This window comes from Oncorhynchus mykiss, chromosome 19 (genome assembly GCF_013265735.2).
Source record: "Oncorhynchus mykiss isolate Arlee chromosome 19, USDA_OmykA_1.1, whole genome shotgun sequence".
NCBI lineage: Eukaryota > Metazoa > Chordata > Actinopteri > Salmoniformes > Salmonidae > Oncorhynchus > Oncorhynchus mykiss.
In genome coordinates, this window is record NC_048583.1 from 60,581,254 (window position 1) to 60,593,522 (window position 12,269).

The 12,269-nt window shown below is 50.8% G+C and overlaps 1 protein-coding gene across 2 annotated transcripts in view; it reads right to left on the minus strand.

Annotated features, from left to right (window-relative positions):
* LOC110498225 (SH3 domain-containing YSC84-like protein 1) overlaps nucleotides 1-12,269 on the minus strand; it is a 49,701-nt gene that overhangs the window by 8,836 nt on the left and 28,596 nt on the right. For both annotated transcript variants that reach the window (XM_036955256.1, XM_036955255.1), the window contains exons 5-7: nucleotides 3,837-3,949; nucleotides 2,770-2,898; nucleotides 2,367-2,511 (exon numbers count right to left, since the gene is read on the minus strand). In XM_036955256.1, coding sequence (XP_036811151.1) covers nucleotides 2,367-2,511; nucleotides 2,770-2,898; nucleotides 3,837-3,949 — 387 coding nt within the window. The remainder of the gene's footprint in view (nucleotides 1-2,366; nucleotides 2,512-2,769; nucleotides 2,899-3,836; nucleotides 3,950-12,269) is intronic.

A 12,269-nucleotide genomic window follows, 5' to 3' on the forward strand; every position in this document is an offset into this window, starting at 1 on the left:
AGAGGTAGCTATTTCAGCCAAACCCGTTGCTGACAGGTGTATAAAGTGGAGAACACCGCCATGCAATCTCCATAGACAAACATTAGCAGTAGAATGTCCCGTACTGAAGAGCTCAGTGACTTTCAACGTGGCACCGTCATAGGATGCCCTGTTTCCAACAAGTCCGTTCGTCCAATTTCTGCCCTGCTAGAGCTGCCCCGGGTCAACTGTAAGTGCTGTTATTGTGAAGTAAAAATGTCTAGGAGCAACAACGGCTCAGCCACAAAGTGGTAGGTCACACAAACTCACAGAACAGGACTGCCAATTGCTGAAGCTCATGAAAAATCATCTGTCCTTGGTTGCAACACTCACTATCAAGTTCCAAACTGCCTCTGGAAACAACTTCAGCACAATAACTGTTCATTAGGAAGCTTCACGAAATGGGTTTCCATGGCTGAACAGCCACACACACAAGCCTCAGATCACCACGCGCAATGCCAAGCGTCGGCTGGAGTGGTGTGAAGCTCACCGTCATTGGACTATGCAGCAGTGGAAACACGTTCTCTGGAGTGATGAACCACACTTCACCATCTGGCAGTCCGATGGACGAATCTGAGTTTGGCAACTGCCAAATGCACTGTGCCAACTAAAGTTTGGTGTAAGAGGAATAGTGGTCTGGGGCTGTTTTTCATGGTTCAGGCCTCTTAGTTCCATTGAAGATAAATCTTAACGCTATATTCTAGAAGATTCTGTGCTTCCAACTTTGTGGCAACAGTTTGCGGAAGGCCCTTTCCCGTTTCAGCATGACAATGCCCCCGTGCCCAAAGCGAGGTCCATACAGAAATGGTTTGTCGAGATCGGTGTGGAAGAACTTGACTGGCCTGCGTAGAGCCCCGACCTCAACCCCATTGAACACCTCTGGCATGAATTGGAACGCCGACTGAGAGCCAGGCCTAATCGGCCAACATCAGTGCCCGACCGCACTAATGATCTTGTGGCTGAACGAAAGCAAGTCTCTGCAGCGATGTTTCCAACGTCTAGTGGAAAGCCTTCCCAGGAGACTGGAGGCTGTTATAGCAGCAATGTTCCAACATCTAGTGGAAAGCCTTCCCAGCAGAGAGGAGGCTGTTATAGCAGCAATGTTCCATCATCTAGTGGAAAGCCTTCCCAGCAGAGTGGAGGCTGTTATAGCAGCAATGTTCCAACATCTAGTGGAAAGCCTTCCCAGAAGAGTGGAGGCTGTTATAGCAGCAATGTTCCAACATCTAGTGGAAAGCCTTCCCAGAAGAGTGGAGGCTGTTATAGCAGCAATGTTCCAACATCTAGTGGAAAGCCTTCCCAGCAGAGAGGAGGCTGTTATAGCAGCAATGTTCCAACATCTAGTGGAAAGCCTTCCCAGGAGAGTGGAGGCTGTTATAGCAGCAATGTTCCAACATCTAGTGGAAAGCCTTCCCAGCAGAGTGGAGGCTGTTATAGCAGCAATGTTCCAACATCTAGTGGAAAGCCTTCCCAGAGGAGTGGAGGCTGTTATAGCAGCAATGTTCCATCATCTAGTGGAAAGCCTTCCCAGGAGAGTGGAGGCTGTTATAGCAGCAATGTTCCAACATCTAGTGGAAAGCCTTCCCAGAAGAGTGGAGGCTGTTATAGCAGCAATGTTCCATCATCTAGTGGAAAGCCTTCCCAGCAGAGTGGAGGCTGTTATAGCAGCAATGTTCCAACATCTAGTGGAAAGCCTTCCCAGAGGAGTGGAGGCTGTTATAGCAGCAATGTTCCATCATCTAGTGGAAAGCCTTCCCAGGAGAGTGGAGGCTGTTATAGCAGCAATGTTCCAACATCTAGTGGAAAGCCTTCCCAGAAGAGTGGAGGCTGTTATAGCAGCAATGTTCCATCATCTAGTGGAAAGCCTTCCCAGCAGAGTGGAGGCTGTTATAGCAGCAATGTTCCAACATCTAGTGGAAAGCCTTCCCAGGAGAGTGGAGGCTGTTATAGCAGCAATGTTCCAACATCTAGTGGAAAGCCTTCCCAGAAGAGTGGAGGCTGTTATAGCAGCAATGTTCCAACATCTAGTGGAAAGCCTTCCCAGAAGAGTGGAGGCTGTTATAGCAGCAATGTTCCATCATCTAGTGGAAAGCCTTCCCAGAGGAGTGGAGGCTGTTATAGCAGCAATGTTCCATCATCTAGTGGAAAGCCTTCCCAGAGGAGTGGAGGCTGTTATAGCAGCAATGTTCCATCATCTAGTGGAAAGCCTTCCCAGAAGAGTGGTAGCTGTTATAGCAGCAAAGGGGGAAACCAACTCCATATTAATTCTCATGATTTTACAATGAAATGTTTGAAGAGCAGCTGTCCACATACTTTTGGTCATGTAGTGTATTTTAATAATATAGTACCTTCTGCGCTAGGTGTTTGGCTGTCCACTCAGTAGTGTATTTATCTGTGTAGCTCTCCAGGACACAGTACAGGTCATCAGCTTCTGGGGGAGGTTCTACATCTCCATTCAATATGGCCGACGCACGGATGTCCTGGGAGTAGAACCTAACACACACACACACAATATTACAACACACACAATATATTACAACACACACAATATATTACAACACACACACACAATATTACAACACACACAATATATTACAACACACACACACACACACACACACAATATTACAACACACACAATATATTACAACACACACAATATATTACAACACACACAATATATTACAACACACACACACACACTATATTACAACACACACACTATATTACAAAACACGGTGTGTAACGTACTTGCGGTTGGTGTCTTTGCGTTCTATGAGGCAGGATCCCTCCAGAGAGACTCCAGCAAACAGGCCTCTGGACTTACAGTAAGTAAACACTGCTGCTGTACTACGTAGCGCTACATCAGCCTCCACGTTCCTACACACACACACACACACACACACACACACACACACACACAGAGGAAGATTGGAGTGTTGAGTATGGTACACTGATCAGAATCCCACTACTGTAGCGAAGAGTATGGAAGGAGACCATTAAAACTTCCCTGACATCAGAAACCATCAAATATTACGGGACCACGTCTCAGGTCGTCATTGTAAATAAGAATTTGTTCTTAACTGACTTGCCTAGTTAACTAAAAAAGGTGAAATTAAAATGTAGAAACCCAGACGTGTGTCTGTGTGTGCAAGGGAGGTCCCCATGTTGTAAAAGTCACCTGAACAAAGAAAAGGCACTCCCATCTGACATTAACCTCTCATCGTTGCTATATTTAAAAACAGACACACCACCACCACATCCACCCCATCTCCTTGTTTGATGCTAACTGTATGTTTCTTATTTTAATTACCCAACCTGGCGTGTCATTCTAAATAAAGACAGAGAGGGAGTCTGCTTCAGGCAGCATTCCACCTCTACTCATAGACAACGATTAACCTGTGACAACAAGAGCAACCCCTCACACACACACCTGCCTCCACCCTATAAAACATCAACCACTTCAACAGCTCTCACTTCTTCTGTCAACACACAGCAAGTACTACCCCAAGCCAAACACATGTCACAAAACCATTTCCCCTCCACAATCCCTGCTCAGACATTCAAGTGTCCACAAAGCGTCCAGTTTAAATAAGGGGGAGCCCCTAACCCACCGCCTCGGGGAGCCCCTAACCCACCGCCTCGGGGGGCCCCTAACCCACAGCCTCGGGGAGCCCCTAACCCACAGCCTCGGGGAGCCCCTAACCCACAGCCTCGGGGCTGAAACACATCAAGAGGGATGAGCCATGGTTGGACCCTGACTGGTTTTGGCCAACCATGAACCAAGATTGTGTGTGTGTGTGTGTGTGTGTGTTCACCTCCCCATCGGTCCTACCGCCACAGTACAGTTGCCCCCCAGAGTGAGGTTCCCTCCTTTAGAGAAAGAATCCACCGCCCTGCGCTGCATCAGAATCACCACCAGGTCTGATACCTAGACACACACAGAGACAGTAGTGTTTAGGTCGGACTGGGAGACTGGGAGAGGGCGTGGGAGACAGAGAGGGAGGGAGAGGGCGTGGGAGACAGAGAGGGAGGGAGAGGGCGGGGGAGACAGAGAGGGAGGGAGAGGGCGGGCAGACAGAGAGGGAGGGAGAGGGCGGGCAGACAGAGAGGGAGGGAGAGGGCGGGGGAGACAGAGAGGGAGGGAGAGGGCGGGCAGACAGAGAGGGAGGGAGAGGGCGGGCAGACAGAGAGGGAGGGAGAGGGCAGGCAGACAGAGAGGGAGGGAGAGGGCGGGCAGACAGAGAGGGAGGGAGAGGGCGGGCAGACAGAGAGGGAAGGAGAGGGCGGGCAGACAGAGAGGGAGGGAGAGGGCGGGCAGACAGAGAGGGAGGGAGAGGGCGGGCAGACAGAGAGGGAGGGAGGGAGAGGGCGGGCAGGGCAGGCAGACAGAGAGGGAGGGAGGGAGGGAGAGGGCGGGCAGGGCAGACAGACCGGGAGAGGGCGGGCAGGGCAGACAGAGAGGGAGGGAGGGAGGGAGAGGGCGGGCAGGGCAGACAGACCGGGAGAGGGCGGGCAGGGCAGACAGACAGACCGGGAGAGGGCGGGGAGGGCAGACAGACAGACCGGGAGAGGGCGGGCAGGGCAGACAGACAGACCGGGAGAGGGCGGGCAGGGCAGACAGACAGACCGGGAGAGGGCGGGCAGGGCAGACAGACAGACCGGGAGAGGGCGGGCAGGGCAGACAGACAGACCGGGAGAGGGCGGGCAGGGCAGACAGACAGACCGGGAGAGGGCGGGCAGGGCAGACAGACAGACAGACCGGGAGAGGGCGGGCAGGGCAGGCAGACAGACAGACCGGGAGAGGGCGGGCAGGGCAGGCAGACAGACAGACCGGGAGAGGGCGGGCAGGGCAGGCAGACAGACCGGGAGAGGGCGGGCAGACTGGGAGGGAGGGAAAGGGCGGGCAGACTGGGAGGGAGGGAAAGGGCGGGCAGACTGGGAGGGAGGGAAAGGGCGGGCAGACTGGGAGGGAGGGAAAGGGCGGGCAGACTGGGAGGGAGGGAAAGGGCGGGCAGACTGGGAGGGAGGGAAAGGGCGGGCAGACTGGGAGGGAGGGAAAGGGCGGGCAGACTGGGAGGGAGGGAGAGGGCGACCAGACTGGGAGGGAGGGAGAGGGCGACCAGACTGGGAGAAGGGGAGAGGGCGACCAGACTGGGAGTAGGGGAGAGGGCGACCAGACTGGGAGTAGGGGAGAGGGCGACCAGACTGGGAGTAGGGGAGAGGGCGACCAGACTGGGAGTAGGGGAGAGGGCGACCAGACTGGGAGTAGGGGAGAGGGCGACCAGACTGGGAGTAGGGGAGAGGGCGACCAGACTGGGAGAAGGGGAGAGGGCGACCAGACTGGGAGTAGGGGAGAGGGCGACCAGACTGGGAGAAGGGGAGAGGGCGACCAGACTGGGAGAAGGGGAGAGGGCGACCAGACTGGGAGAAGGGGAGAGGGCGACCAGACTGGGAGAAGGGGAGAGGGCGACCAGACTGGGAGAAGGGGAGAGGGCGACCAGACTGGGAGAAGGGGAGAGGGCGACCAGACTGGGAGAAGGGGAGAGGGCGACCAGACTGGGAGAAGGGGAGAGGGCGACCAGACTGGGAGAAGGGGAGAGGGCGACCAGACTGGGAGAAGGGGAGAGGGCGACCAGACTGGGAGAAGGGGAGAGGGCGACCAGACTGGGAGAAGGGGAGAGGGCGACCAGACTGGGAGTAGGGGAGAGGGCGACCAGACTGGGAGTAGGGGAGAGGGCGACCAGACTGGGAGTAGGGGAGAGGGCGACCAGACTGGGAGAAGGGGAGAGGGCGACCAGACTGGGAGAAGGGGAGAGGGCGACCAGACTGGGAGTAGGGGAGAGGGCGACCAGACTGGGAGTAGGGGAGAGGGCGACCAGACTGGGAGAAGGGGAGAGGGCGACCAGACTGGGAGAAGGGGAGAGGGCGACCAGACTGGGAGAAGGGGAGAGGGCGACCAGACTGGGAGAAGGGGAGAGGGCGACCAGACTGGGAGTAGGGGAGAGGGCGACCAGACTGGGAGAAGGGGAGAGGGCGACCAGACTGGGAGAAGGGGAGAGGGCGACCAGGCTGGGAGTAGGGGAGAGGGCGACCAGGCTGGGAGTAGGGGAGAGGGCGACCAGACTGGGAGAAGGGGAGAGGGTGACCAGACTGGGAGAAGGGGACCAGACTGGGAGTAGGGGAGAGGGCGACCAGACTGGGAGAAGGGGAGAGGGCGACCAGACTGGGAGAAGGGGAGAGGGCGACCAGACTGGGAGAAGGGGAGAGGGCGACCAGACTGGGAGAAGGGGAGAAGGCGACCAGACTGGGAGTAGGGGAGAGGGCGACCAGACTGGGAGTAGGGGAGAGGGCGACCAGACTGGGAGTAGGGGAGAGGGCGACCAGACTGGGAGTAGGGGAGAGGGCGACCAGACTGGGAGAAGGGGAGAGGGCGACCAGACTGGGAGTAGGGGAGAGGGCGACCAGACTGGGAGAAGGGGAGAGGGCGACCAGACTGGGAGTAGGGGAGAGGGCGACCAGACTGGGAGAAGGGGAGAGGGCGACCAGACTGGGAGTAGGGGAGAGGGCGACCAGACTGGGAGAAGGGGAGAGGGTGACCAGACTGGGAGAAGGGGAGAGAGCAGCTTTTATTTCTTTCATCACATTCCCAGTGGGTCAGAAGTTCACACACTCAATTAGTATTTGGTAGCATTGCTTTAAAATTGTTTAACTTGGGTCAAACGTTTCGGCTAGCCTTCCACAAGCTACCCACAATAAGTTGGATGAATTTTGACCCATTCCTCCTGACAGAGCTTTATATTTTTTATTTCACCTTTATTTAACCAGGTAGGCCAGTTGAGAACACCTTTATTTAACCAGGTAGGCCAGTTGAGAACACCTTTATTTAAGCAGGTAGGCCAGTTGAGAACAAGTTCTTATTTACAACTGTGACCTGGCCAAGATAAAGCAAAGCAGTGCGACACAGAGTTACACATGGAATAAACAAGCGCACAGTCAATAACACAATAGAGAAAAAATTAAGTCTATATACAGTGTGTGCAAATTGCGTGAGGTGGTAAGGCAATAAATAGGCCATAGTAGCAAAGTAATTACAATTTAGCAAATTAACACTGCGGTAAAAGATGAACAGATGGTCATGTGCAAGTAGAGATACTGGTGAGCAAAAAAGTAAATGAAAACAACATGGGGATGAGGTAGGTAGATTGGGTGGATTATTTACAGATGGGCTATGCAGCGGTACACAGCTGGTGTAAAAAAAGAGTCAGGTTTGTAGGCCTCCTTGCTCACACACGCTTTTTCAGTTCTGCCCACACATTTTCTATAGGATTGAGGTCAGGGCTTTGTGATGGCCACTCCAATACCTCGACTTTGTTGTCCTTAAGCCATTTTGCCACAACTTTGGAAGTATGCTTGGGGGTCATTATTTGGAAGACCCATTTGCGACCAAGCTTTAACTTCCTGATTGATGTCTTGAGATGTTGCTTCAATATATTCACAATTTTCCTCCCTCATGATGACATCTATTTTGTGAAGTGCACCAGTCCCTCCTGCAGCAAAGCACCCCCGTGCTTCACGGTTGGGATGGTGTTCTTCGACTTGCAAGCCTCCCCCTTTTTCTTCCAAACATAACAATGGCCATTATGGCCAAACAGTTCTATTTTTGTTTCATCAGACCAGAGGACATTTCTCCAAAAAGTACGATCTTTGTCCCCATGTGCAGTTGCAAACCGTAGTCTGGCTTTTTAATGGCGGTTTTGGAGCAGTTGCTTCTTCCTTGCTGAGCGGCCTTTCAGATTGTCGATATAGGACTCGTTTTACAGTGGATATAGATACTTTTGTACCCGTTTCCTCCAGCATCTTCACAAGGTCTGTTACTGTTGTTCTGGGATTGATTTGCACTTTTCGCACCAAAGCACTTTCATCTCTAGGCGAGAGAACGTGTCTCCTTCCTGAGCGGTATGACAGCTGCGTGGTCCCATGGTGTTTATACTTGCGTACTATTGTTTGTACAGATGAACGTGGTACCTTCAGGCTTTTGGAAATTGCTCCCAAGGATGAACCAGACTTGTGGAGGTATACAATTGTTTTCTGAGGTCTTGGCTGATTTCTTTTGATTTTCCCATGATGTCAAGCAAAGAGGCACTGAGTTTGAAGGTAGGCCTTGAAATACATCCACAGGTACACCTCCAATTGACTCAAATAATGTCAATTAGCCCGTCAGAAGCTTCTAAAGCCATGACATCATTTTCTGGAATTTTCCAAGCTGTTTAAAGGCACAGTCAACTTAGTGTATATAAACTTCTGACCCACTGGAATTGTGATACAGTGAATTATAAGTGGAATAATCTGTCTGTAAACAATTGTTGGAAAAATGACTTCTGTCATGTACAAAGTAGATGTCCTAACCGACTTGCCGAAACTATAGTTCGTTTACAAGAAATTTGTGGAGTGGTTGAAAAACTAACTTTAAATGACTCCAACCTAAGTGTATGTAAACTTCCGACTTCAACTGTAAAATGGCATGTTATGGGAGGGTCAATATAACTGTGATTTCACTTGCTTTTGAGAAACTTAAAACCCAAACAGCAAATCACTTCCTCATCCTTGTTGTGTAGTATTTAGGTTTATTAATTTAGTTTGAAAAATAGAAACAAAAGCTCCAAAAACACTAAAATAAGTCATTTTAGACACCGCAAAGCCCCTTGTGTTTATTGGAGCTTTTTTGTTCATACTACACAACGAGTAGGTGATTTGCCATTTGGATGAACAAGAGAAATCGTAAAAATGGTGAATTGACCCTTCTATAACATGACATTTACATCAAAATTAGAGATTTGGTCCTTTAATACATGTTACCTCTATTCACATGAATAACCTTCAGACAGCCGAGGACAGAGAGAACAATACTGCTTTGATTCGAGTGAGTGAGTGAGTGAGTGAATGAGAGAGAGAGAGAGAGCGCGTGAGAGAGTGAGAGAGAGAGTGAGACCGACAGCTACCTGGCAGCAACCAGTTATCAATCAAAAGCTACAAAACACCGAAACAGAAACATAACGAGTCACCTGATGGACAGAAAAGACAAGCCTCTACTTCCTACACATATATACTGAGTGTACAAAACATTAGGAACACCTTCCTCATATTGAGATGCCCCCCCCCCTTTTTACCCTCAGAACAGCCTCAACTCATTGGGACATGAACTCGACAAGGTGTCAAAAGCGTTCCACAGGGATGCTGGTCCATGTTGACTCCAATGATACCTTACAGTTGTGTCAAGTTGGCTGGATCTTCTTTGGGTGGTGGACCAGTCTTGATATACACAGGAAACCGTTGAGCGTGAAAACCCCAGCAGCGTTGCAGTTCTTGACACAATCAAACCAGTGCGACTGACACCTAATGTCAGAACCCCGTTCAAAAGGCATTTAAATCGTTTGCCTTGCCCATTCACCCTCTGAATGGCACATACACAATCCATGTCTTAAAATGTCTCGAGGCTTTAAAAAAAAAAAAAAAAAAAAAAAAAAAACACACCTTCCTTGACATGTCTCCTCCCCTTCATCTAAACGGATTGAAGTGTGATTTAACATGTGACATCAATTAGGGATCGTAGCCTGGATTCACCTGGTCAGTCTATGTCATGGAGAGAGCAGGTGTTCCTAATGTTTTGTCCACTCAGTGTATTGCTCCATTTCCTGTACAGTGCATTCGGAAAGTAGTCAGACTTTTTTCCACATCGTTACGTTACCCGATTCTACAATTCATTTGATCTATTGTTTTCCCTCATCAATCCACACACACAATCCCCCATAATGACAATGCGAAAAAAACATGTTTTGAATATGTTGTAAATGCATTAAAAATAATTAAACAGAAAACCCATATTTACATAATTTTTCAGACCCTTTGTTATGAGACTCTGGGTTGAGCTCACTGACAAGAGCGCCAGAGTTCCTGTGGAAATGGGAGAACCTTCCACAAGGACAATCATCTCTTCAGCACTCCACCAATCAGGCCTTTGTGGTAGAGTGGCCTGAATGAAGCCACTCCTCAGTAAAAGGCACGACAGCCTGCTTGGAGTTTGCAAAGAGGCACCTGAAGACTCTCAGACCATGGGGAAAGAAGATTCTCTGGTCTGATGAAATCAATATTGAACTCTTGGGCCAGAATGCTAAGCGTCACATCTGGAGGAAACCTGGCACCATCCCTACGGTGAAGCATGGTGGTGGCACCATCCCTACGGTGAAGCATGGTGGTGGCAACATGTTGTGGGGATGTTTTTCAACAGCAGGGACTGGGAGACTAGTCAGATCGAGGCAAAGATGAAGTACAGAGATCCTTGAAGAAAACCTGCTCCAGTGCGCTCAGGACCTCAGACTGGGGCGAAGGTTCACCTTCCAACAGGACAACGACCTAAAGCACACAGCCAAGAAAACGCAGGATTGGCTACAGGACAAGTCTGAATGTCTTTGAGTGGCCCAGCCAGAGCCCGGACATGAACCCGATCGAACATCTCTGGAAGGACCTGAAAACAGCTCTGCAGCAACGTTCCCCATCCAACCTGACAGCGCTTGAGGATCTGCAGAGAAGAATGAGAGAACCTCCCCAAATGAAGGTGTCCCAAGCATGTAGTGTCATACCCAAGAAGACTCGAGGCTGTAGCCGCTGCTAATGGTGCTTCAACAAAGTACTGAGTAAAGGGTCTGAATACTTATGTAAATGTGATTGTATTTTTTTATTATACATTTGCAAAAATGACTAAAAACCTGTTTTTGCTTTGTCATTATGGGGGTAATGTGTGTAAATTGATGAGGGGAAAAAAACAATGTAAATCAATTATAGAATAAGTCTAACGTCTAAAGTCTAACTTGCCTAGTTAAAATAAGGCTGTAATGTAACAAAATGTGGAAAAAGGGAAGGGGTCTGAAAACTTTCCGAATGTACTGTACATCTGCTGACAGGTTGATTCCCCCAGCAGAAACAAAATCTTAAATCCCTGTAAGGGTCTGGATGGAACAAGGCGCCTGGAGTCAGCCACGATAAGGGTCTGGATGGAACACGGCGTCTGGAGTCAGCCACGATAAGGGTCTGGATGGAACACGGCGTCTGGAGTCAGCCACGATAAGGGTCTGGATGGAACACGGCATATGGAGTCAGCCACGATAAGGGTCTGGATGGAACACGGCATATGGAGTCAGCCACGATAAGGGTCTGGATGGAACAAGGCGCCTGGAGTCAGCCACGATAAGGGTCTGGATGGAACACGGCATATGGAGTCAGCCACGATAAGGGTCTGGATGGAACAAGGCGTCTGGAGTCAGCCACGATAAGGGTCTGGATGGAACACAGCGTCTGGAGTCAGCCACGATAAGGGTCTGGATGGAAAACGGCGTCTGGGGTCAGCCACGATAAGGGTCTGGATGGAAAACGGCGTCTGGGGTCAGCCACGATAAGGGTCTGGATGGAAAACGGCGTCTGGAGTCAGCCACGATAAGGGTCTGGATGGAACACGGCGTCTGGAGTCAGCCACGATAAGGGTCTGGATGGAACACGGCATATGGAGTCAGCCACGATAAGGGTCTGGATGGAACACGGCATATGGAGTCAGCCCCGATAAGGGTCTGGATGGAACACGGCGTCTGGAGTCAGCCACGATAAGGGTCTGGATGGAACACGGCGTCTGGAGTCAGCCACGATAAGGGTCTGGATGGAACACGGCGTCTGGAGTCAGCCACGATAAGGGTCTGGATGGAACACGGCGTCTGGAGTCAGCCACGATAAGGGTCTGGATGGAACACGGCATATGGAGTCAGCCACGATAAGGGTCTGGATGGAACAAGGCGCCTGGAGTCAGCCACGATAAGGGTCTGGATGGAACACGGCGTCTGGAGTCAGCCACGATAAGGGTCTGGATGGAACACGGCGTCTGGAGTCAGCCACGATAAGGGTCTGGATGGAACACGGCGTCTGGAGTCAGCCACGATAAGGGTCTGGATGGAACACGGCGTCTGGAGTCAGCCACGATAAGGGTCTGGATGGAACACGGCGTCTGGGGTGTAAAATTTTGGTAACTTTCTCAAAATCGAATAAATCCGAACATCCTTTATTCACTCCGATGTCTTGAGAACAAACTTCTCTGAGAGCATGTCCTGAGTCAGCGCTCACTCTGGGAAGAAGAAGTTAACTACAGCTGACTTCCTGCTAGTGTAACAGAGTAAGAAAATATATCCTGTTTTAGTTGTGAAGTTCAC